The 24,553-nt window shown below is 29.3% G+C and overlaps 1 protein-coding gene across 4 annotated transcripts; it reads left to right on the forward strand.

The window, feature by feature from the left end:
- Window positions 1–1,126: 1,126 nt before the first annotated feature.
- On the forward strand, window positions 1,127–22,592 carry LOC145186142 (uncharacterized). 4 transcript variants are annotated; one of them, XM_090098458.1, is made up of 22 exons: window positions 1,127–1,403; window positions 8,090–8,416; window positions 8,624–9,229; window positions 9,408–13,685; window positions 13,959–14,039; window positions 14,157–14,308; window positions 14,616–14,823; window positions 15,191–15,285; window positions 15,681–15,869; window positions 15,976–16,044; window positions 16,431–16,539; window positions 17,024–17,152; window positions 17,395–17,470; window positions 17,878–17,992; window positions 18,740–18,783; window positions 18,914–19,040; window positions 19,134–19,240; window positions 19,886–19,914; window positions 20,001–20,398; window positions 20,846–22,036; window positions 22,138–22,208; window positions 22,305–22,592. In XM_090098458.1, the coding sequence occupies exons 1-22, from the start codon at window positions 1,349–1,351 to the stop codon at window positions 22,375–22,377; spliced, it is 8,529 nt and encodes a 2,842-aa protein (XP_089954584.1). In that variant the 5' UTR covers window positions 1,127–1,348; the 3' UTR covers window positions 22,378–22,592. The 4 variants fall into 4 exon arrangements, with proteins under 4 accessions (XP_089954584.1, XP_089954586.1, XP_089954585.1 ...); XM_090098460.1 differs by having other exon boundaries at window positions 22,326–22,592; XM_090098459.1 differs by having other exon boundaries at window positions 17,395–17,455.
- The last annotated feature ends 1,961 nt before the right edge of the window (window positions 22,593–24,553 follow it).

Below are 24,553 nucleotides of genomic sequence, written 5' to 3' on the forward strand. Positions count from 1 at the left end.
TGTCAACCTGGTAAAATTAAAAATGTTTAAAAAAAATCTGTTTCATTGACAACATTCTTAATACATTAAAGAATTCATGTTCAAATTTTCAAGCAGTTTTGACTCTTTTTGAGTTAGTTATATTAGATGAAAGAATAAGCAGTTTTGGGGGTAACATAACACTAATTATGCGCATAATTAATGACGTCATCACTAAATTTTTTTTTTTTGGGCTACTGTTTTATATATTTTTTTTGTTCATTAACAGAAAAGAGCTAAAGTCTATTAATAGTTTTCAATTTCTTGTTAAAAAGTTACCTTTACCCTGGTACCACCTTAATATACCTATACATTATTTCATAAAAGCAACTATTTAAAAATTGTTATTAAGAAACTCTTTTAAATATTTCTATAATTAGTAGGTAAGCACTTTATGTATTTTTCGTCGTTTTTAATAATTTTAAGGTATTTTCATACATTTGTAAAGCATTGTGTTAAAGTGTAAATTAACAAACTGCCAATTTTGAAGTTTTTGATTTTTATTTATTTATTTTTAATATTGTATTACAAAAAATTCTTATAAAAAGTATTTCTCAAGAAGCGTCATATACTACTTTACATTTGTGCAAAATTTCAAATCTCTATTTTTAGTAACAAAAAAGTTATCGATTTTTGGTCCGAAACACACCTTTATTTTCCACTGTGCGATGTCTTAGTTTTTTCAATTCCGGTGCAAGATCTTTACTCGTATTTTTATAAAACCGATTTTTGATTGAAATATAAGCATAGAAACTTGAGCCTTAAAATAAATTAGAAATTTAGCTAACGTTCGGTATAAACTCTTGATATGTTTCTTTCGTTTGAAAGACATTTGAACTTTCATTTTTTTCATTCTTTTAGCGTAAAAAAGTTTAGTGAACTTGCTTAAAACTGTTTTAAAATGATTGGCTTTTTAGATTTCAAAAAAAAAATTTTGTGAGGTAGAAAATTATTAGCAACTCAACTTTAAAAGGATAGACGATCAAATTTAATTAGAAATCTCTTTAAAAATTTTCATCATAAATCCGACAAACAACAATATAAAACTATATTAAGACAAAGAACGCTTTAAACCTTTCCTTAACCCAGGTTACTTAAAACTATACGCTCGCATAAATAAACTAAAAATTGTCACGCTCGGATGCTCACGCTTTCGAAGTATTTGCTGGGCAGGTGTATGCAAGAAACTAGCTGCAGAAAACAAAAATGGCGACTAGATTGCAGAGTTTATTTTTTCCTCGAGGAAAGGAGTAATATTTGAACCGTTTATTAAGACCAAACGCTTTTGTTAAGCGTTTCTGCTGATTTAAACTGGTTAAGATGTTGGATTATGGTTATTAAGGTTTTTGTAATAGCCTGGTTGTTATTACTACGTGCTATCGAAAGTAAGTTTTATTATAAAACGTTTTGATTAAATTAGAATCCTGACCTGAAAAAGTAGTCGTAACAATATTAGCGGACTAAATCCGATATAAATTGTTAAAAAAAAAAATTGTTTAAGAAAGCTTCTTGAATAAACCTTAACGACGCTTAATTTGAGTTATACGTTTTAAGGAAAATCTCTAGCTATACAAGACTTTAGAACTGCAGGGGAGTAATCATGAGGATCGTTGGGTGGTTGCAACCCCTTTTGGCCCTTAAATGCCTGTTTAAGGTAGTTGACCAAAAAAGTGTTCTTTTTTTCTAAACATTCAAGTTTTTCAGTTCAATGTTCTGTAAGAAATACCCACTTTTTTAAATTTAAACTCTTTTTAAGTATATAATAGAAAGGTAGATATAGAATAGAAAGGTAGATATAGAATAGAAAGGTAGATATTTTCAATAAAGCAGAATGGTTAAGAACTTAGGTTTAAAATCTCGGGAAAAAACTTCCAATAAAGCGATCAAGCGTTTCAATAACACATCGGTAAGCTAAGTTGTCACTGATTAGCACTTTATATGGCCCACCATGTACTCGTGTATCCAATTTGTGCTTCACCTTGCACTTCGTATATAGAGGCAACAATTTAACGCTATCTATCTCCGCCAACAAGATCAATTAAGATTCCTAGCTGTAGTTTATCATCTGTAGTTTATTACCTTAGGCGGTGTTTTCTATCCTAAATCAAATGTCAAGTATGTCTCCTCATCGTTAATGGTTGCATCAGTAACAGCCTAAGGTATTTGTCTGTTTGACATTCTGCGTCAGTCTTGGAGCAAATGTAATAGCATTTCTCTTCAAGAAATTATCTACTAAATCAGGTCCAGGAGTATTATTTGTAAATTGAGAGATGACTTTGCTTGTTTTTCAAGTATTCGTTTAAGTATCATGCTTATATCACAAAGATCAAAAAGTTGACCCACTCTCCAAATTAAATTTTGAGATTTGAACGAAGAAAGCCTCTTCATGCTCAACGAAGGCTGTTTGTCCACTCTGCTCGGGTGGTTTCCATCAAACCTAATCTTTAATATACGAAGGGAATACCAAATCTTTCACCAACTTCTCTACATGTGCTTAATTGTTCACTTCACGAACAGCAGCATCTGTACTATCGCGTTCCTAACGCGCAAGAGAAAGTTATTTCTTAACTTTTTTTTAAAACATTTATTCCAATCAGTACTTTTTTCAGAAAGGCGTTTTAAAAGCAATAAAAAAAAAGTTAACATTTGCGTTGCTTTTCTCAATTCTATTTCCTTAAATTTTTTTAGAAAATGCGTTAGTGTATTTTGAAAATTTTTCTAAAAATTTGCGGAAACATCAAGTAAAAAATTTATTATTTCTTATTGTTTTTAGGCGCTATTTTACTTTCGCACCCCCTTCCCACCCTATCTTTGTTGCAGATTATAAAAGATCATCGTCCAAAAATAAGAAAATGTATAGGAAACAATACTTTTAGACCAACTTAACGTACCGTGGTGTGACCTAACAAAGTTCTATGCTTTAAGAAAGTTTTAATTTAAAAAATGACAAATTTCGTATATATAAAATAAACATTTGGAGAAAAAAATTTAGTTATTTTAACTAGTTATCTAGTTAAAGTAGATAAGCTATTTTCCCCAAATGTTTATTTTATATATAACAAATTTGTCATTTCTTAAATAAGAACTATTTTAAAGCATGGGACTTAATTAGGTCACACCAACGGTATTCTAAACTCAATCTGAAGAAAATTAAAAACGTACGAAAAAGCTTATATTCGTCTTTTTTCAACGCGATGACGAAAGTAATTATTTTGAAATTAAACATAGTTTTCACTTCTGTTTAAATTTTTAAATTTTGAATTCTTCATTCGAATGCTAATCATGGTGGAAATTATGATATAACAACCTAGAAATAAAAACCAGGTCTATAACTGTTGTCTTTTAAAATTCGTCTTTTAAAATTTTTGAAGATTGAGTTTAGAGTGCATTAAGTTGGTCTAAAAGTATTGTTTCTTTTACGTTTTCTTATTTTTAAACGACGAACTTTCATAATCTGTTATAAAAATAGGGGGGTAGGGGGGTGCGAAAGTAAAATAGCGCCTGTTTTTATACATTATCATAAAAAAGATTTTGCTTTGTAAAAAACTCAATTTTAAACAAGCTAAAGGAAAAATTAGAGAATAATCTAAATTTAATGATCAAATACTTGAAATTTATAAACATCTCCTTGACCGTTTTTCGGTTGTTTTTATTAGATTTTTAAAAATAAAGCAATTGCGTCAAAGCTCAATTATATGATCTCTTAAATAAAGAGGGTGGAAAACAACGACTTTTAATATTTTTTAAGTATTAAAAAAAATCACCTCTTTAAGATGTAGCAAACGTCTCCAGCCTCTAGTTAAGGGCTTTCCTTACATCTACTATCAGCACACATATCGAAAAAATTTAAAGGGTTGATTGCGAAAGTTTCTAAAGTTACTTTGCATATTGTAGTAAGTGTGATTACCTAAACACCAGTCTCACCACAAGAAACAATATACCTTACAAGGGGAACTGGAGGACCGCCGTTGCCTACAACTCCACGTTATAGATAATGCAACATTAGGATACATCTCTATCAATTCTTAGTTGTTTTAGTGCTCTGTTAAAAGTTGCATTGTTAATACAAGTACTGTCTACAGAATACTAAGCCTCAAATGTTTTGGTACACAAGTAAATGCATTTGCTGCGAATGAACTATTGAGTGCATTCACTTTGTGATAGCGGTTATTTGAAATTTATTTTGTTTAAATCATGGAATGGAGGTTACACAAAAATTGTGTTTATATAATTGGAATAAAAAAAAGGTGGAATGGAAAGACGCAATATTTTTCGGACCAAGCAACTGCTCGGAGTAACTCTTACTGTGAACTTATTTGAGGGTACTGGTGGAATAATCAACCCTCCAAAATCCGGCTGCTGGGGTGTTGTAAGTTGGCACTAGTCATCTAGGTGTTAAAAGGCCAAAATTATCCGAAAACCGCCAGGGAATCAAAGAACCTTGTCACGGAAAATCTCGAAGCAATTAATCTTTCAATTTCTAAAACATGATTTGGGGCACGAACATACAAAAGACACACCAAGCACTTACTCACGATAAGTGCTTGGTGATGTAATGTTTTTGATTTTCACTCGCTATAGAGCAAGTAACTGATAACGACCCTAAACAAGTACATTACCATCTCCATGTTTGATGATCACTTTTATAGTTTTTTTTTATGTTTTTCTTAATTTTTTTCCGTTTTTCTGTACATTGGGTCTTTTTTGGAACTCTTTTGGTCGAATTTACTTTTATCAGATTGTAAGACTGATTTTCAAAAATCTAGTGGCTTTTAAAAGTATTTTTTTGCAAAGGCAAGACTATTTTTTCTCGAAACGAAAGGTTTTGTTGCGATACGAGATCCATAAAATCCCTGCGGAGCGAAGTCTCTGTTTTATTTTTAATTTCCTTTTAATAGCTCAAGCAGATATAACAGACTCTCGCTTTACTTCTAGTACAATAAATTAATCTTTTCTAGATGTTATTTTTGGTAGACGGCCAGAACATACTTTATTTTGCACACTTTCAGTTTTTCACATTATTGTATTATTGATTGTACCGTTGACTTGCTTTTATCATATTTTTCAGCAATTTTTCTATACCTTTAGCCACTTTCAAGACCATTATTAGTCACTTGCCGTAATTCAACACTATTTTCGCGGGTCTTAGCATTTTGGAAAACCTATGAAATAAAACAAAAAAGTAATTATCAAAATATTATACATTTTATTCCTATGCTGCAGACAAAAATAGCTTGCCTGCAAAAACAATAAAAAAAATAAACAAAAATTGTTTCAAAAGGGCCTAAAGTTACTAAAATTATTTTGGGCCAATAACGGTAATATTAATCCGCCATTGGAAGTGTTAAAATGAGATAAAAATGAACATTAAATTATCAATAGATCCAACAACCGTGCAAATTATTTGCATGAAGTTTTATCTTCTTACAAACACAGGTGCTTGTTACATATCCATCAATTTTTATGTGGATGCAGGATCAGATTTAATAAGGCAGTAATTTTAACAATTAAATCAGCCAGTAATTTTAAAAATTACAAATACATTTTGGCAGTGTATATAGTGCCTACCTTCATTTCATATAGGTAGCCTGAAAATAGACTTATCTTTTTCTGTCATTTTGTTATTGTTTTAAATAAATTCTGAAAACAAATTCATTTCGAATGAGACGAATTCGAACACTAGTTCATATACAGTAAACAAACAACCTATCTGCCATGTCCTTTAGTTTGAATAACGATTACAATTGAGTGCCAATATTATCTATGGATCTTTGGGAATAAAGCTTGTCTTGTAACTAAAAATAACTTGTCTGCTATGTATATGTTTCTGTTAAAAATTTTCTTTAAACTTATTTCTGATTTTTTGTTTGTTTGATTGTTTTTTATCATATTTTGTAAATTGTAGTATTAGAAAATATAACTTATGGTCTGGTTTGTTTTGATCTATCAATTCAGTTTAAAATGTTCTTCTGAAATTTGTAAAGATTTTATTTAAGAAGCAGGACAGTTACCTAGTAAGCATTATAAGTGCAGCCAAGATCAAACCGTAAAGGAAGCTGCAGGTTTATTTATTATATTTTCCTACCTTCAGGCAGTTTATAAGTCTGTAAATCAATTTTATTAAATTTGCATAGAATTAAATGTGATAAAGTTAGAGACATTGCATACTTGTTGCTCTATGTAAACCACTAAAACTTTAAATAATATTGAAATTATGCTTATAGTTAAAAAGATGGTGCGGGAGCAAAGAAGTTTATGTTAAAGTGGCAGAAACTTACACTAAATTTAAACTGATGAGACCATTTGAGCAGCTACCATTGACTGCATGGTCGAAAGTTTAAATTGTTTGTTGTCAAAGCTAATGACATTAAAGAGAACTAGAAACTAGAGACCCTAATATTATAAAAGACTGATGAAACTTTTAGAAAAATACTCCAAAAGATTACAAAATGCTGTTCATAGTTTCTCCGTTTTCTTAATTGATCCTTGATGTAAAGAGTCCCAGGATGTTGATGGTAAATCACATATTGACAGTCTATCGACAAGTATATTTTCCTCTCAAAAACTTTTTTTTAATTTTGTTCTTAAAAAATCAAAAGGACCTATGTTTTATAATTTCATACTTACAGATAAATTGAATTAGTTGCTTTAGAAGCCCCATAAACTCCATGGGTTTTTGCTAAAAGTGTATGTAAGTGTTTAGGGAAGGAAAAAGTAAAAGTACATGGTCATACATCTATAAAATTGTTATTGCTTTACAGTGTTTAAAAAATATTCTTTAATATATTGCTTTATTGTTCATTATTTCAAAAGGGTAAAACAACCATATTTCTCTGATGTCTGATACTCTTCCAGGAGCGTAATGAAAGTTAAATGATGAAAAGCTGCAGCCTTTCCTCATCTAATTCTTACTTTTGAGAATTGCTAACGTAGAATAGTTAAACCAAAAGTCTATACTTTGTAGGGTAGGGGTGGGTTGTTGGAAATTATGTCTTGCAGTAGATAAGGGTGGAATGAGTGGGAATGATTTCAGAATTCCTCCTTTTTGCAAAAGCTCATTAGTCATAACTGATTCTTTTTTGTTCATTGGAAGCAGAAACCCCATAAGTCAAGCCACTTTAAAAGTTAACTAGTGGATAATGTAAACTAATTAATTAGTTGATATAGAGCACCTTCTGAAGTACAAAAGCATTTGCTATTCAAAGGAAGTTGAATTACTACAGTTAGTGGGAAAACAGTTTTATTTATTTTCCTAACAATTTGTGCAACTCAACTTTATAGTGACCTATAAGCCTCTGCAACTTGAAATAAATTTTTTAACAAGAAATAACAAGACTCTGTCCATTATTTTTCCAAGGCCTGCAGGTTTATTAAAAAATTAGGCATCTGTGTTTGGAAAAAAAAATATTTCAAGACTTTTATTCTTGTAATTATTTTTGAAGAAATATCAAGACAACTTTATTTAAATTTTCAATGTTTCAAGATTTTTTTGAAAGTATCTTGAGTACTTCAATTAAGAAAAAAACTGTTTGGTCTTGGAGAAAAAAATAAGATAGAGTCTTGCTATTTCTTGTTAAAAAATTTATTTCAAGATGCAGGGGCTTAGTGACTTATAGGACTTTTGAACTACAAACCCAAATATTTTTGGTTGTTTTGACTTGAGTTACAGAAATTTTGGGTTGTTATTTTAATTTACTTTGCATAATTTTAGTTTATTTGCATAAAATAATTTATTTTAATTTATTTTGCATAATTGAAATTGTATGTTTACATTCTTTTGAGTTGTGTTGAGCTTACAACATCATTATATAAAAAATTGTGTTAATCTAAGTTTTAAAAAATCAAAATTGAATTATTATTAATCATCATAAAAAGTTGAACTATTATTACACATCACAAAGGTTGATCTTTCAAAATAGAATAGTAAACAAATTTTCTTTTGAATTATACTAGTAGAAATTGTTAACTTTTTGTATTTCAATAAATCTTGATCTTTCTCATTATTGATGATGGTATTTTTTCTGATTGAAGATGGTCTTATTTCTGTTACTTTCTTTTTGTAATAAATTAGTTACTTCAAGTGGACTTTGTCAGCAACAAGCTCAAAGTGCGTTTCAACTTGTCTCCTTGGGAAATGCTGATTCAAAAGAAGATTGTTATAACCACTGCTGTAAAAAAAAAGAATGCCATTTATCAATATTGAGTCATAGAAGATGCTTTGGAATCAGTTGCCCTCATAAAAATTTATGTAAAGCTATAACAGAACAACTAATGAAATTTGAAGGTCACAGAGTTGATAAAAGATCTATATCTGATGATGATAATGATGATGATGATATTGATAATAATGATGCTAATAAAAGATTTCAAAATTATGCCAATGTTTCTAGTTTTAAAGGTATGTGATTTTAAAAGCTGCTTCAGAATAACTTCCATCTTACAAGATTTTAGATGGTTATGGACAAGTTATTGATTTTAACATTATACAGCTAGTTATTATTTTTTAAAAAAATTTTTATCTGCATTTTTGTGCTCCAAGATAATTGCTTTTTTAAATTATTTGGGTAAATACCGATTCAGCTTGGTTAACTAACTTTTCTTTTAGGTTTTGCAGGTGTTACTGATGTTAAAGAGAAAGTTTACTCTAGCATTGACAACAACAATGATCTCATCCTTACTCCTACAAGTTCTCAAAAGAAATTGATTCCAATTACAAACCAGGAATTAGGCTTATCCACTATATTTACTAGTAATAGAGAAAAACGGTACTCTTATTCTGATAATGATGATAAATATTTCACTAACATTACTGATGTTCGTGAAAAAAGGCATTCTATTGATGATGATAATGATGATGAGGGTGGTGATAAAAGTGATTCAAATAAACATGATGAAAGTGAAAGTTCTGGCAATAATGTAGATATGATGGTTGATAATGAAAAGAGGTTACAATGTGCTGAATCACAGTTTCAACATTCAATTATTCCAAAGCGCAAAAAGAGTTACTTATTTCAACCACTTCATGGTAAATTTACAAAACTCTCTGATTGCAGCCAGAAATGTTGTAAAACAGAAGATTGTGTTCTTGCATTTACAATTGAGAAATCTTGCTATGCAGTTATTTGCTCCGATGATTCCAACAATTGTCATTCAAAAAAAGACAAACTACCAAGTTTGAAAATTCTTCTGGCTCTTATTTCTCCAAAAAAAGGTGTTTGTTAAAATATTTTTGAGTTGTTTTTTTTCTTATTTATTATTACATTAAACATTATTACTATTTTGTATGTACACTTTAAGCATAAAGATGCATATCATTAATTCAATTTTAATTGATGATAAAGATTTGCCACAAGTTGCGTCAAATATAATATTTGTTTACTCCCTTGCAGAAAAAATAGCTTCAAGAAGGTCAAGGAAAAAAGTTAGCAAAGCAAAGAAGATTCAGAGAGTCAAAGAGCATTCAGATGAAGAAAGGCATTCATTGAATGGTGAATATATTGGAAATCTTGATGAGACAGGTCATGAGTTTGATAATAATAATGCATTATTGAGTCAAGAAGCAGAAGATAACAAGAATAACCTTGATTTCACTCCCAAAAAAGAAGTGGCACAACACTTTGATGAACTAGGTGATGATATTAGAATGCTTAAGTATGCTAAGGGTAACATGGATACATTACAAGTAGATGATGATAAAATGGGCAATTATAACTCTCAGTATGAAATTCCCAGTCCTACAGTTTTTTCAAAGCAACAGCAAGACATGTATGTGCCACTACCAGATCATCTTCATAATCTTGGTTTTTTTAATAAACACAGGGCAGACTCTGAGGGTTTTATAAAAAATGAGGAAAGACAAGTGTATGAAGATGATTCACATTTATCTCTTAACAATGAAAATGAATCAACACAAGAACTTATTAAAAAACCAACAAGTAATTCAGCTACTTTTAAACAAAGACATCAGGATGTTGATCACAGCAAAGATGATCATCATGAGTTGAAATTTGAGCATTCCACTGTTCCTCATTTGAAGCACCATTCAACAAAGCACAGTATTCCAAAGTTCTCTACAACAGTTAAACTATCAAATAAGAAACCTAAGTATACTGAAAAGAATATTGATGAGGAAGGTAGCACAGATGACATGAATTTAAAAAAACACAAGAAAGAGAAAGTTAAATCAATTGAGAAAGACATAGGAAAAGAGGATTTAATACTAAGTAAAATTGCTACTCTGGAAGCCAAACTTGCTGAAAAACTTGCTGAAAAACCTAACAATAACACAGTTACTCTAATACAAGCAAAGCCAATAAATAATGAAAAAACAAAGAAAGAAAAAAAAGTTCACAAGAAAAATTTCAAAAAACATAAGCATGAAAGTAAAACTGTTCATAAAAGTGAAGCCTCAGGTGATTCTGAGCATTTAGAGAAGTTAGAGGATCACCAAGTTAAAAAATTATTGCCTCAAAAAAAAGGAAGTGCAAAAAAAAGCATACTTTTAAAAGAAAGCCATGCAGACAAAACTGAAAAAGAAGGTTCAGCAGAAATTGAAACTAAGAAGGAAGGGTTTGAATTCAACAAAATTAAAAATGCGGAAAGTGAACATGGCTCAGGCTCAGGGATAGAAGAGGAGAATAAAATTAAAGTAGAAAAAAAAAGTGCTCATTCTAAAAAAAATAATGCTGTTAAGGGAACAAAAAAAGAGGTTGTTATGATCAATAAACATCATTTAAAAAATAAATCTAAAAAAAAGAGTGATAAAACAATTTCAAAAAAAGTTCATCAAATCAACCAATCTTCTACAATCGATAACAAAACTGAATCTTTAGTTGATTCCAAAGCTAAATTCCAAATATTTAAAGTTCACAAGTTGAACAAAAGTTTAGCAAAAGTTGTTCATGAAGATGAAGATGAAGAAGGGTCTACTGCACAAAAGTTGGAAAGCAAAGTAAAAAAAATAACAAGTAAAAAACTCTCCACTAAACATGAATTGAGTAAAGCTTCAAAAGTTACACATGATGGTACCCAGATAATAAAAAATAACAAAACCCTAAATGAAAGTAATGGAAAGTTTTTTGATAAAAACGCAGATCCAAAATCTATTACTCATGAGAATTCAAAAAAACCTCAAATAGCACCAAATATTTTTGATTCAACTAACTCCTCTCAATCTTCTAAACGGCACCATATTCCTCACAAAAAAAATAAGGTTTTACACGTAAAAAAAGCTGATGCAATCCAATCAAACTCATTTCAGCCTAATTTCACATCAATTCATGCTGGTGGAATGAGTAAGAAGTATGTGCATAAAAAGGAGGATGTATTTAAAAAGTTTGAAAAACTCCGTGAATTGTATGAGAAAGGAGTTGATATGAGAGCTCATCGTAAAGAGTTAAAAATGTTAGAAGCAGAGTTGATAGGAAGTGGTGATACTGGTTCTGGTGAGGTTGAGGATACATTAAGTAACAAAGTAAAGAAGAAGAAAAAGAAAAAGAAAAAGAAAGAGAAAAAAAAATCACCTTCTGTAGTTTCAACTGTTGCACCTACAACTAGCACTGCATCAACTACAGCAGCAACAACAACTACAACAACTGCAACCACAACAACTGCAACTACAACAACTTCAACCACAACAGCTGCAGCTACAACAACTGCAACCACAACAGCTGCAACCATAACAACTGCAGCCAGAACAACTGCAACAACAATAGCATCAACAAAAAGTTCAACAACAAACTTTATAACACCTAAAACCAAAACTCTGCTGCACACAACCCATAAAGTAAATGATTATCCTTTGAAAAAGAACAAATTAGAAAGAAAAAACCCTCATGCAAAAGCACAACCTACTCAGCCTGTTAGAAAAAAAACAAAACCTACTCACAAAAATAAACCAAAAATTTCTGTCACAAAGTCTCCTAGAACAGTACCTACTGTCTCAGTAGATCCAGAAAATGTGACTGCCAGTTGGTCGGTTTTACAGCCTAACCATACGCTCAATAAAACTAACGACAATCATAATGAGAGTAAAATTGTTACTACTCCTACATTAAAAGTTCCCACATTAAATATTGCTATTGGTGATGAACCTGAAGGTCCAGTCCTTTTTTCTCCAACCATAATGCCTGTCCCTAAAAAAATGGAAAATAAAGGTGCATTGATATCAGAGGTTTTGGGAGTCATTAAGAATCATAAAGCAGATCATTCAAATGCCATCAAACCATCAAAAAAGATAATCAGACCAACAAAGCAGCCTGCCAAAATTAAAGAAAAAATTCAAAAGCTCACTGATAAAAATAAACCTTTTGCAAAACCCAGTAACAAATACCCAACATTTGAAAATGTTCATTTGATACACAAACCAACAATTAAAAATCAGAAAGATGTTTTAAAGCTGCAAACACTTAAGACTACACATAAACCTATGAAAAAAACAACTCCAAAAAAACCAACAGTGCATGTAAAACCTTTTCCACAAAAATCTCTGGGGAAGAAACTTCTAAAGTCTACTCCTGCACCTTCATTAGAAAAGGATTTTTTAACTACTTTACACAAACCACCTACCAAAGCACCTGATACACAACATTATGAGTTCCTTTTACCAACTCAAAGAAGTGATTTGATGGTGCATCATCCTAAAAGTGCACAAACAAATTATCCATTTAGTATTAATCATAACTATTTCAACCCTAAAGAGCCTGGAAACCCTCTAGTTAATGCTTTTAAGAATTTACAAGAACAATCTGATGCAATTAATCAAGTACCAATAAATAACAATAAAAAACTAGGTGGGAACAGTTTTTCAAGTTCTCATATAATGGATGATGGAATGCCTGATGAAATTGGCACACCTAAGTTAGATAATCCAATTGCTAATCCTAGACTACCAGCATTAAAAAAAACTAATACATTCAAGCTATTGCCTTTTGGTGATCATGTTCTTTTAAATAATCCCACAAAGCCATTAAAACAACAAATGCTTCCAATTCAAAAAAATGTCAAGAAAATCCAAAATGATTTATTAAAAAAGCTTGAAAATAAGCTCAGAAACAAGCCTGAACATTTTTCTCAAGGCTATAATAACTTGACCTTTAACAGACTCATGGCAAATCACCATGAAGTAGGGCATATACCAACAATCCCTGTTAAATATGTAACTACAAAAGGAAAGATTAATGCTCTCTTGGCCCACAAACCAACACTGAAACCAATGTCTCATAGTCATGATTTAAATATATTACACATGCCTTCTGTAAAGCCAAGCAAAAAGGTTTTGAATTTTCCTCAAGAACAAAAACCTCAAAACTTTGGAAATTTAAAAACAATACATAATCAGAAAGAAAAGTTAAGCTTTCCTAGTACAGCAGTTAGCAATCATATTAATCCAATCAGTTTAAAGATAAATAAAGTTAATAATACTGGTTTGCATAAGCCTACCGAAAAGAAAAAAGAGTCACCTATAGAAGTTATCAGTCGTTTATTAGGTGGGGTTAACAAAAAAGATCACAAAGCATCAGCTCTCGATGACTTCTTTAGTGAGCACAAAACTGAGTCAAAGCCTTTATCTAGTATTCATAAATCTACAGATGGTCAGTCTCCTAAAAAGAGTCCCAATAAGCTTGAAAGTTTCTTCAAAAAGACAGAAATCAAAGAAAAACCTCCATGTAAGACTACTTTAAATTTAATATTAATATGTATAAAAAAAGTAAAATTAATGTCAAATAAATATCTAAAGCTATTCTTATACATAGATGGTACATTTATATCTTTAATGTAACCAAGTAATGTCTTGTCTTAATCATACATTTAGAGTATTGATATTACAAATAGTATTAAAATTATTAATACTATTATTTTTACTATTTTTATGTTTTTATTTACTGACGATTTCATAAAAATCAAACAAAAAAGTTAGTTTTTAAATAACATTTTTAAAGATGTACCAAAGAATAAATCAACAACGTCAATTCACAAGGCTTACTCCAAAGCATCAGATGAAGAGAAAAAATCAATCAGAAGTAAATAATCTGGCTTTTTTAATGATAAATAGTGATAAATGTTATATAATTTTTTTTATATCAATTTCTGTTATAAAAAATATGATGCAGTTTTTTTCATAAAATCCATTTTTCTAGACTGCAACATATTGAAAGATTTGAAAAACACAGTCTTTAGCAATGAGCATTTTGGATCAACTCAAGAGGTTCCAGGTGTATCAAATATGAGTAGTTGTGCAGAAAAATGTTGCCACCTGGATACTTGTCATGTTGCCATGCTTGAAGTTGGTGTAAGAAAGGCTTTTAAATGAAATTTTATAATGAATACTTAAATTATTCCAGTTTTATAAAAATAGATTAAAGTAAACTTACTTCTGTTAATTCTGTAAAAAAAATTTTTTCTTTTCCCTCAATACTGAGTTCCAAAATGGAACTCAGTATTGAGGGAAAAGAAAAAATTTAACACAAATTTTTAAAACATTTGTGTTTAAAACTATAATTTGATTTACATAAAAATTTTTCTCCTTCATAATCTTTATTGATTTTTTCAAATTAAAAAAAATAAAGGCATTGTGTTTTGTTTTTTTTCATATTTAGGTATGCAAGTTAGTTCATTGTAATAACCATGAACTATGTCACTCCCTTACAGCCACAAAAAGAAATGTACATTTAGTTTTTTTTGATAAAAATATTTCTGATCTGGAACCAATGCGATATTGTGCAAGACAAAACTCTGTTGGTGTACCTTGGGAACCAACGCTAGCTGGTTCACTTGCTTTGCGTAGTTGTCCACGTGATGCATATGGTGAATATATTTGTTCAATAGGTTTTTTTTTTTTTTTTTATAAAGACAAAAGCAAAAATATATACATTTAAAAAGTTAACCTAAGTTATAAAGAACCAAATAATTAAACTAAAAGATAAAATATTGATGGATAATAAGATACTAGATGGAAAGTTACCAAGTATTAATCAGTTCAGTTAAATAAAGAAGCATTTGATTTCTTATTTTAGTTTTTTTTTTTTTAATTCTGATGATGTTGTAAATATTCCTTCCTTATTCAACATGTTTCAGTTTTTTAAAACTCATTTTTTATTTTTGGAATAAGAAATTTAAATTTTGTTCTATATTATAAATGTTTTGTTCTATATCATGTTTTTTTATAAAAAAGGCCAGGCCAAGCGGCAATGTGATATACATGCTCATTGGCAAGTTCCTGACTTCAGTGAATGCACCTCACTTGAATATTCTAACATGGAACAGAAGGTATATAAATAATTAACTAAATTATATTAGTAATTTAAATCAAATTGTTCACTTTCAAATTGTTAAATTTTTTTTTTTTACTATTTAATAACTTTGCTTAAGCATTTAGTTTATCAAAGAATTTGGTTAAAAATAAAGTACTTATATATTGTACTTACACTCTTAAATATTAAGTTTATAAAGTATCAATTAACTTTTCTGAATTTTTAAAAAACTCCTGCTGTAGATTTCAATTCTAAGATCTGTAATGACAATGAATCTGCAAAAAAAAAAAAAAAAATCAGGGTACCAGGATCTCCAAAAATTTTTAATAAATCTAGATCTAGAAAAGTTAAAACTGATCCAGTTCCTGGTAAAAAACATATTGAGCTCTTAACAATCCTTTTATACTCCAGATGAATGGTTTGGGCTACACTGAAAGTGCTCGTTCTCTTGTCAAAGAGATGGAAGATGTTACCACACAATCAATAGATAACTCTATGATATTTGGAGGTGATCTTATGAGAGCAACAAAGACTATAGCTGGAGTTGTGAAGTTCATCACTGAAACTAAAGCAGAGTCATTTGATCACAGTGATCTAAAGGTAACTTTAAATTTTTTGCTTCAAAATAGTTTTTTTTTTTTTGAATATTTTTGGCTTTCAATTATGTCTTTTACATGAATAAAAAAAATTATTTTTTTACATTCAGAGTTTTACAAAATCAATCAGCAACATGTTGGATGAGACAAACAAACAAGAATGGATGAATATTCAGCAGGTACAAATAAAATGCTACCGAAAGTTTGTGTTAGCAAAAAAGAAAAACTAGAAAATGTTAATGCCATTTTCTTCAGGATTTTTCTGAAAGTTTTTTTTTAATAACCAAATTGATCTCAAAAATTGTTTAAAAAAATAGCAATTTTATTATAGATTAGTCAAAACCCAATTTTTTAGTGTGTATTGAATTAATCCTTTTAAAAAATAATTGATGTAGCTATTCAAAATTTATTTAGATAAGTCTTTATAACAAAGTATTAATACAAAAGTGCATTAAAAATGTAGAAATTTATAATTCTTAATTTAATTTATAAATCTTAATTTGAATCTTATTATGGCAGGTTTTTTATTAGTAATATTACAAAATTATGATTTTTTTTACTGCAGAATCTTGGTCCTTCAAGACTTATGAATTCTCTGGACAATATTGGGTTGTATAGTGCAGAAAGAATGGCTGAGCCTATTACAATGAAGCCTGTCATTACAAGAAGCGTTTGTAAGTGTGTATTAATTTTTTAAAATCATATTTAATGCAAAATCTAAAGCATTAAATTTTGGTGTTTTTATTTATAGATATAGTTTAAGTAAATTGGCTCTGTATTAATTGCCAGGAACTAAAAGAATTTGTTTTGAATTTATCGAAATTTTGCCAGATTTAATTTCAATTTAACTAATTTAAAATAGCTTTAATTAAATCTAAAAAATTTTTTTATTCCAGAAAAATCTCATTAAGTTTAGAGTAGATTCTTTTAGCCCTTGGCAAGTTTTTTGCAGCACTAAAGTATTTAAAATTGTGAATTTTAATAAAATTAAAATTTTAATGAATCCATCAATAATTTAAGTTTTATTCTTTAATGACAGAGAATGGTTTTTTAGAGAAGGCCATTTATGTTAGTTTATGTTTTAGTTTAAACGTTATTATAGTATGGCTCACAGGGTTTAATTTTTTAAAAATATAGTTTTTTTTTGTTAAAATTTAGTATTGTCTGTAGTAAAACGTTTGCCTAGCCACATTGGATATTCTTTTCCAAACTACACAATAGCAGATATTAGAGCCTGGGCAAATAGAAGAGATTCTATCACTATTCCACCACAAGCATTTGCAAAAGGTTTTTTTTTTTTTTTATGCATCAAGAGAGGATTAAATGTTAACTTACTTGTATCAAATGTTTATTTGTTTTTATGTTTTTATGCTAATTTATTCTTAATAAAATGTATCTAATATTTAGATAATATGATTTTTCTTATATGATAATAGTTTAACTTTTATTTACATAACAATAGTTTTAAAATTATCCTTTTATAAGTCTTTTTACATTTAATTTATTGGAATATAAACCTTTTATTTCAGATAAAGAAACATTGATTGCAAGTGCAAACTTCAAGACACTGGGAATCTTGTTACCTCACAGGTGGAATACAAAAAAGTATAGTATAAACCATATTTGCCCATTGTAGTGGTAGTCACTAAATCTGTACTAGTTGTCATAGTAATCAATAATCTATAATGGTAACCTATGACTTCTAATTTTGTTTCGCTTGAACTTAGAAAAAAAAAAAAAGTTCTCACATTTAAATATTTCTACTGGTATCTACTAATAAGTTCAGAAAAAAGTTACGCAGAAAAGTTATTGAAGCCCCTAACTAATGTAGATGTTTTACTAATGATTGTTGTTGTTGGAAAAACAAGAAAAACTTTTTTATCTTGTTATTCTGACAGCAACTAAATAAAATGTTTTATTTTTTAAAACTAAAATTACAATGGCATGTTATTGTTTCTAAATTTAAAAATATTTTTTAGTTGATATTACTAACGCAATTCTTTTTTTTATAGGCATGTCACCTTTACTGATGGTTTTGTTGTCAACAGTAATGTGATTTCATGTAGTGTCTCACCAAAACCAAGTTTAATTCAACCTCCTGTCTTAATTACATTGCACCATTTGAAGGTAATTTTATTTAGAGTTCATACATAACTTATGTACTTAAATAAACAAGATAAATGTCATGCTGGGTTTTAAAAGAAACATATATGAAAGAAATAAAATTGTAGGTTATCCTTTTTTTTTTTTTTTTTTTTTTTTGAAGAAAAACCATTATGTACAATACTGATAAATGTTATTGAGCTGAATACTGGTAAGATGGTTGTTGTAGCTTTAGAATTTTCAGTACTTTAAACGTAAAAAACCAGATCCTTTAAATGCAAATAAAAATTGACTAAAAAAACATACATCTGATTTCTTTGATTTCTGTCCTTTTCTTATTGTTTAAAACACAAAAAATTATGTGAAATAACTCTACCAAAAATTGTTATGTAAAAAGTTTAAACTTCTAGGCTGTAGTGACTGCTAATTAACATTCTGTTTACAAAAATGAAAAGTATGAGACAAAGTGTTAAGAAGTTAAAAAATATATCTTGTAGATAGATACATAGATAGATAGATATATGGATAGATAGATACATAGATACATAGATACATAGATACATAGATATATAGATAGATAGATATATGGATAGATATATGAATGGATAGATGGATATATATATATATATAGATAACAGATAAATGATAGAGATATTATGTAAACTTTATAGTAGATAATTATTAAGCATTAATTTCCCCAAAGATAATTTTAAATGTTCATTAAAGGCGTAAGATACATATTGAAAATGTCAATTGATAATATTGTTATAGGAGTTTTCTGGTGGTGAGAGCAAATGTGTATTCTGGGATTTTAGGTTTGGTTTTTTTTTTTTTTTTTTTTTTGTTTTTTTTTTTTTTTGTTTGCAGCAAACTTCAGTTGTCTAAAATATTTTGTGTAAAAAATATTTTACATCTTGTGGTTGTTTTTTGCTTTTTTAATTATAGGAATGATGCTGGTGGAAGTTGGTCAACTGAAGGTTGTTCATTAGTATCTAGCAACAGGACTCTAAGTATTTGCTCTTGTAACCATTTAACTCATTTTGCTGTTCTCACACATACTGGAGATCAAAAGGTACCTTTTTTTACACTAATTTTATCATGAAAAATCTCTAGGATTTAAATCTAAAATCTTGGATCAGTTTTCATATTTTAAATCATCATATAGGTTTCAGCAAAAGAACAAGCAAAAGAACATTCCATGGCAGCCATTTGGCTTGGAATACCATTGGGCATTTTGTTAATTGTTGCATCATTTTACACTTGTTTTACATGGTACTTTCTATAATTTTTAATCTTTTTTTTTAACATTTGTTGAAGGAAAACTTAGGATACATGGTTTTTTGTTTGTTGTAAAAATATTTAAATGTTTAAAAAACAAAATGAAAAAAAAAAAAACATTGGAAAAATAAAAAAAGTATTTTAATCTGGGATTTATATCATTTCAAACAGAAATTTTTTTTGAATGTGTTTTTCTTTTGGCCAAATAGTTTTAAGGAATTTGAGATGATCACAGTTTTAAAGTCATTTTAGATTTCAAAAAGCTGGGTTTTTGCATCTACTTTTCTTTAATGGTATAAAAGGTGATGACTGACTGTTTAATCACAATAGAAACATAATTCCCTTAAATAACCCAAAGCCACAAGTTAAACAGGATATAGCCGATTTATATAATTAAAAATTAGTTTTCCTAAATGATTATAAACTTGAGGAACTAATGTCTATCAGTGTTTTTTCTCTACAAAATAATGATCATTCATTGCACAGCAGACTGCTAAAATAAATAATAGTTTTTAAAATTTTTGCTTAAGTTTTACTTAAAGTTTGCTGTAGCAAATGATGAGATCATAACTTAAACTTAATCATAACATAACTTAAATTTTGATTTAGATTAAGAAAAAAATTCCATTTTATTTTCAGGTCAAAAGCCCCAAGAAGAAGACATGTTGGTAAGGTTAATATAAAAAATTTATTAATACTTTATTAAAACAGTTTTTCAATTTTTTAAAAAAACACCACTGTGTTTGATTTTCAGTTATAATGGACAAAAAGCCAACTCTTCCTGAAGATGAGGAAATTGTTACAAAGAGAGTTTCTGAAAAATACCCTGGGTCCCCTGACAGGTACCTTTATGCAGCAAATGTAACTCCAAGTCCATCCGAACTAGAGTGGGAACATGCATGGGACTTTCTTACTAATTCAGACTTCAATAGAAGCAAAAAAACATTGCAGGAACATCTTAAGAAAGAATGCATCAGACAGAAGATTGCATGGAAAGAAAAAGAATCTGATAGTATAACGACTGTAGATTCACAAGGCTCATGTTTTCAGTGGAAACATCAAGATGATTTTGAATGGTCAAAAGAGAGAATAAAATGTTTAGGAAAAGGTTTATTGAATGTCAGCTCAGAACATTTACAATGTTCAATATCAGTAAGTTTATTACTATAAACATTTGTCACAATTTAATATACTCGTTATATTTTAATCTCATAAGATAATCCTATAGGATTATCTCATAAGATAATCTCGTAAGATAATCTCGTAAGATACTCTTTACAGTAAGCAAAAAACTTAAAGGAATCATCAATTTTTAGTAGAACATTAAAAAAAATTTTGAAAAAAATTAACTTTTCTTTCTATACTATAATATCTACTGTGGTTCTTACAGTATTATATTTCTGTAAAATGTTTCCCAGTGATCAAGTGCTTTTTTAACGCAATAATATCTCTAAAAGGTTAGTGAATTGGGTTCAATACATTGTAAAAATAAAATAAATATAATTTCAATAAACAAAAAAATTAACTTATATCTTACTAAATCTGTGGGAATAAATGATATGCTAACGAAGGATTGAAATATTTTTTTTTTTTTTGCAGAGCGCAAGTTGTAACTATGAAGATCCACCATCTTTTGAGCATATCACAAGTCATTTAGATACATTCTCCCCAATTGCAATATCTTCTCCTCAATCGATTTCATTTGAAGAGTTACTTGGTATTAAAAGTACTACACCTCGCGTAAGGTGTAACTATCTACAGATCTCTTTTGATCCAGATGAAAGCCTGAAAACGCCTGATATTTTCCGATCACTCGTGAGCTTGAAAGATGACTTTTTTGATAGCATTGAAGAAGCTACAAGACCACCAGAAAAAATTGCCTGTGAAGTCTCATGTTGCTATTCTGATGAAATCGATGAAACTTCCATTCCTTCTGATGATATGCTGTTGAACATCCCTCCTATGTATTCCCAACTTTCTCCTAAAAAACGTGACAAAACAATTTCTCCAGAAGTAGCTATCGCTCCAAAGGTTGATCTTGTTCCCGATGTGCATGTTTTTAATGTACCTGCTTCCTCTGAAGAGAAAGGTTTGGTGTGCAAAGATGACTGTTGCGTAATGTTTTTGGACAAACTCTTTGAGTACGATGAAGATGTCTGGAAAGATGTTTGTTTTGATGAGGATTCTATTTGTAGTAACAATAACGGCGGAGATCAATTTTTAAACACACATATACATCAGGCATCGAATGTGATACCATACTCCATAATGAGAAAAATGTATTCTCGAATCCATGCTCCTAAATCAGTTCATTTTAGAAGCACAGGCAATAGTTCCCTAAAGAAGTCACAAAAAGAAATGGCAAAAGATGCCAAACAAACGTTAGTGAGAACTCAAACAATGCACATGAAAAGCTATATAGCCTTGCGTCAGCAGTGTCGGATGAATGAAGTCACAAAGATTGAGTGTTTTCATCCAGTGAAACGTTCAACACGTCAGTCTAAAAGAATAAAAAAGCTTTCTAATATCATAAAAGAAAGCAGAACTTCCAGCGTTGACTCAGATGCTCTTGACTCTGTCATCCCAAGTCGTCCTATAAACCGTAAACGTAAATCTTGTATAGTTTCGCTAAAAGAACAATACCCAGTTGTGTTCAAAAGTTCTATAAGTTCTCCTAAGTACGGAAAATTGGGTTTGGATAATTTTCAAAGTGAAGTACGAATATCTCCTACAAAACTCCGTTCTTCTTTACATAGACGTAAAGCCCTTCGAAGAGTTAATTGTTCTAAAGTAAATTGTATTTATAATCATTCTTAATGTTTTGCATCTTGGTTTGCAATATACTGCATATTAAAATTTCAAAAATAAACGCTTGAACTTTTTTTCTGTAGAATACGTTTGATGTGAAAAAAGAGTCCATCAAGCAGCCGAAAGTTGAAGATAAACTATTACTGGAAAGAAGGTAAGTGATTCCACTACATAAATCGCGTTACATTATATACCATTTTTGGAAAAAACTGCATTTTAAAAAAAGAATTTTAATTCGTTTTTTTTAAAGTTGGAAAAATCGTTTCTGTAGGGCGTTTGCTGGACATCTAAGCAGGTGGGATTGTGAAGAGCATCTTCCGTAGTAATCCGTCCGTATGAACGCCTAATTCAACAATAAACGACGTCACCAGAAATGTAGAAGTTTTTGGGAACGAGGCAAATAGACTTAATTTTTTAGTAATAACGACATTCTCAAAGTCGCTTTAAGACGACTGATGCAATTACGACTTATTTTTTTATTTCATTAATTGTTGTAAATAATTTTTTTTGTACATATTAGAAAATGGCTTTCGTTCCTTTTCCTGCGTTATTATGCTTCGATTTACGAGATATTTAGGTGATAATGAGGCGTATTGAGCTTGTGAATCTTTGAATTTTATTTCAGGATTAATGTGTAGTAACCCTCAGAATTTTTGAATTACACTTTGAAGAGTAAAAAAAAAACAGTTTGAAAAGCTACTTTAAAGATATTAATTTCTTTTAAGGGGGTGTCCTCATTTTTCTTATTTTAGTTTGAAATGCATCATTCAAATATAATATACAAATAGATTAAGCTCAATAAAACTTTTAGAATTTTCATATGCTGAGTCAGTAAAAAACCTAAAAAGTTGCAGATAATCAAAAACATAAACATCTAAAAAGTTACAAAGCAATGCTATTTAACTGGGTAGCTAAGCATGTAAACCAAGTATTTTGACCAGAATCACTAAAAATTCCTCAATACGTTTGAAACGGCAATTTGCAGATGCTGATAAAAAACAAAGGTTAATCCAACACCGCAGGTCTCTGTTACTCATATTTAGAAATTTGATTTTAGTTCAGGTTAGCCATATTAGTAATAATGTTTATGTCCTGAAAATTTGATGCAAAAGACTTGTTTTGCGATTAGGATATCAGTGCTTAAAAAAACGAACTTTAAGCAAATGAAACTTGAAAGTTGAAATAACTGCTACCTAAAAAAAACGGCTCTATTTAGAGGTTTTAACTTAAAGGAGAATTTTGAACCATTTTGTTACATTTAAAAAACAAACAAAAAAAAAAAACATTGCATTAAAAACATCCATTTTCAGTATCGAGCGTATATAAAAGACTTTACGTTGTCTAGTTAAACTTTCATCAGCTTTGATTACGATGTATATACATAATTTTGTGCATGGCTCAAAGTTACTTGTAATTCTTCTTAGACCATTTGTTTGGATCACACAGTGATTCAGCTTGGGGTAACTAATAAATGCTTAGCTTATAACGCAGCACAAAACGCCGAAAAAAAAGCTTTAATAGAGTTTACCTAAGAAATCTATCGAAAACTAAATAGTATGGAAAGCCGTTTCAATAAAAATACCTACTGGTGTTCTGCTTGGTGTAATTGGTATAAATTTACCGACCTGACTTTTTATTAATTACTAATCTCTGCTTAAATGAGATACAGTTTGTGCTCTAGCATTGTTCTGGTACTATATTTATATCTTACTGCGCTTTTCATTTTTTACTAGGATTTGATAGAAGTCATCATAACTGACAACCTTTTTATCATAGATATCCTTGAGGGTACTTTCATGAAGGGTAGGCTCTCTCACCAAAGTTTCCAAATATTTATAAACGTAACTCAGAATAAAATTCAACAGCATTGAAAATTTCATAGTTATTCTATATGTTTTCCTTGTTCTCTAAATATCCCTAGAGTAAACAGCATCAGATGGACTTTTTTCACAAAAATCACGTTTCAAAATCTTTTGAATATTTAAAATCAGCGTAAAAAAAAAATTTCTTAAAAGATCAAACGCAAATTAATAAATTTAAGTGATTTTAAGAAGAAAAAAATTTTAGAAAAAAATATTATAACTATAACTTTTCATTAATAAAAACATTTTTTATGTTTTAGATTTGTTTTGTATATTCTTGATTTTAGTGTTTTAAAATATGGGTTTTAATATTTTAAAACATTTTGTTGTGCTTAACAAATTTCGCCGAAGAAACTTTGTAAAATTTAAATGACGAAAATCATAATAACCCTAACCCCTGAACGAAATCAACTGTGCAATCCTAGCATGCATAGATAAAGTTAAAATATACAAAACTTTAAAGATGTCATTTTTTTTAAACTTTGAACATGTCATTTTTTAAAAACTTTGAACGTTAGATTTTGTCAATTGACTAAAAAGTTTTTTAAAAAAGCATCGATATTTGTTTTATTATGATCAGAACCGAGCCGGAATTTCGGTTTGGAAACAAACAAAAAACGTGTAGTTTCTGAGAAAT

This window comes from Hydra viridissima, unplaced genomic scaffold (assembly GCF_058129835.1).
Source record: "Hydra viridissima isolate aposymbiotic clone 2 unplaced genomic scaffold, HvirCarnegie_v1 scaffold_9, whole genome shotgun sequence".
Lineage (NCBI taxonomy): Eukaryota > Metazoa > Cnidaria > Hydrozoa > Anthoathecata > Hydridae > Hydra > Hydra viridissima.

What these genes read in the sequence shown, in the direction of transcription:
- LOC145186142 (XM_090098458.1), top strand. Translation starts at nt 1,349, where the DNA reads ATGGTTATTAAGGTTTTTGTAATAGCCTGGTTGTTATTACTACGTGCT. An exon ending in TCTTATTTCTCCAAAAAAAG is followed by an intron (nt 9,230 to 9,407) that starts GTGTTTGTTAAA and finishes ACTCCCTTGCAG; the next exon opens with AAAAAATAGCTTCAAGAAGG. An exon ending in CACAGGTGGAATACAAAAAA is followed by an intron (nt 17,471 to 17,877) that starts GTATAGTATAAA and finishes TTTTTTTTATAG; the next exon opens with GCATGTCACCTTTACTGATG.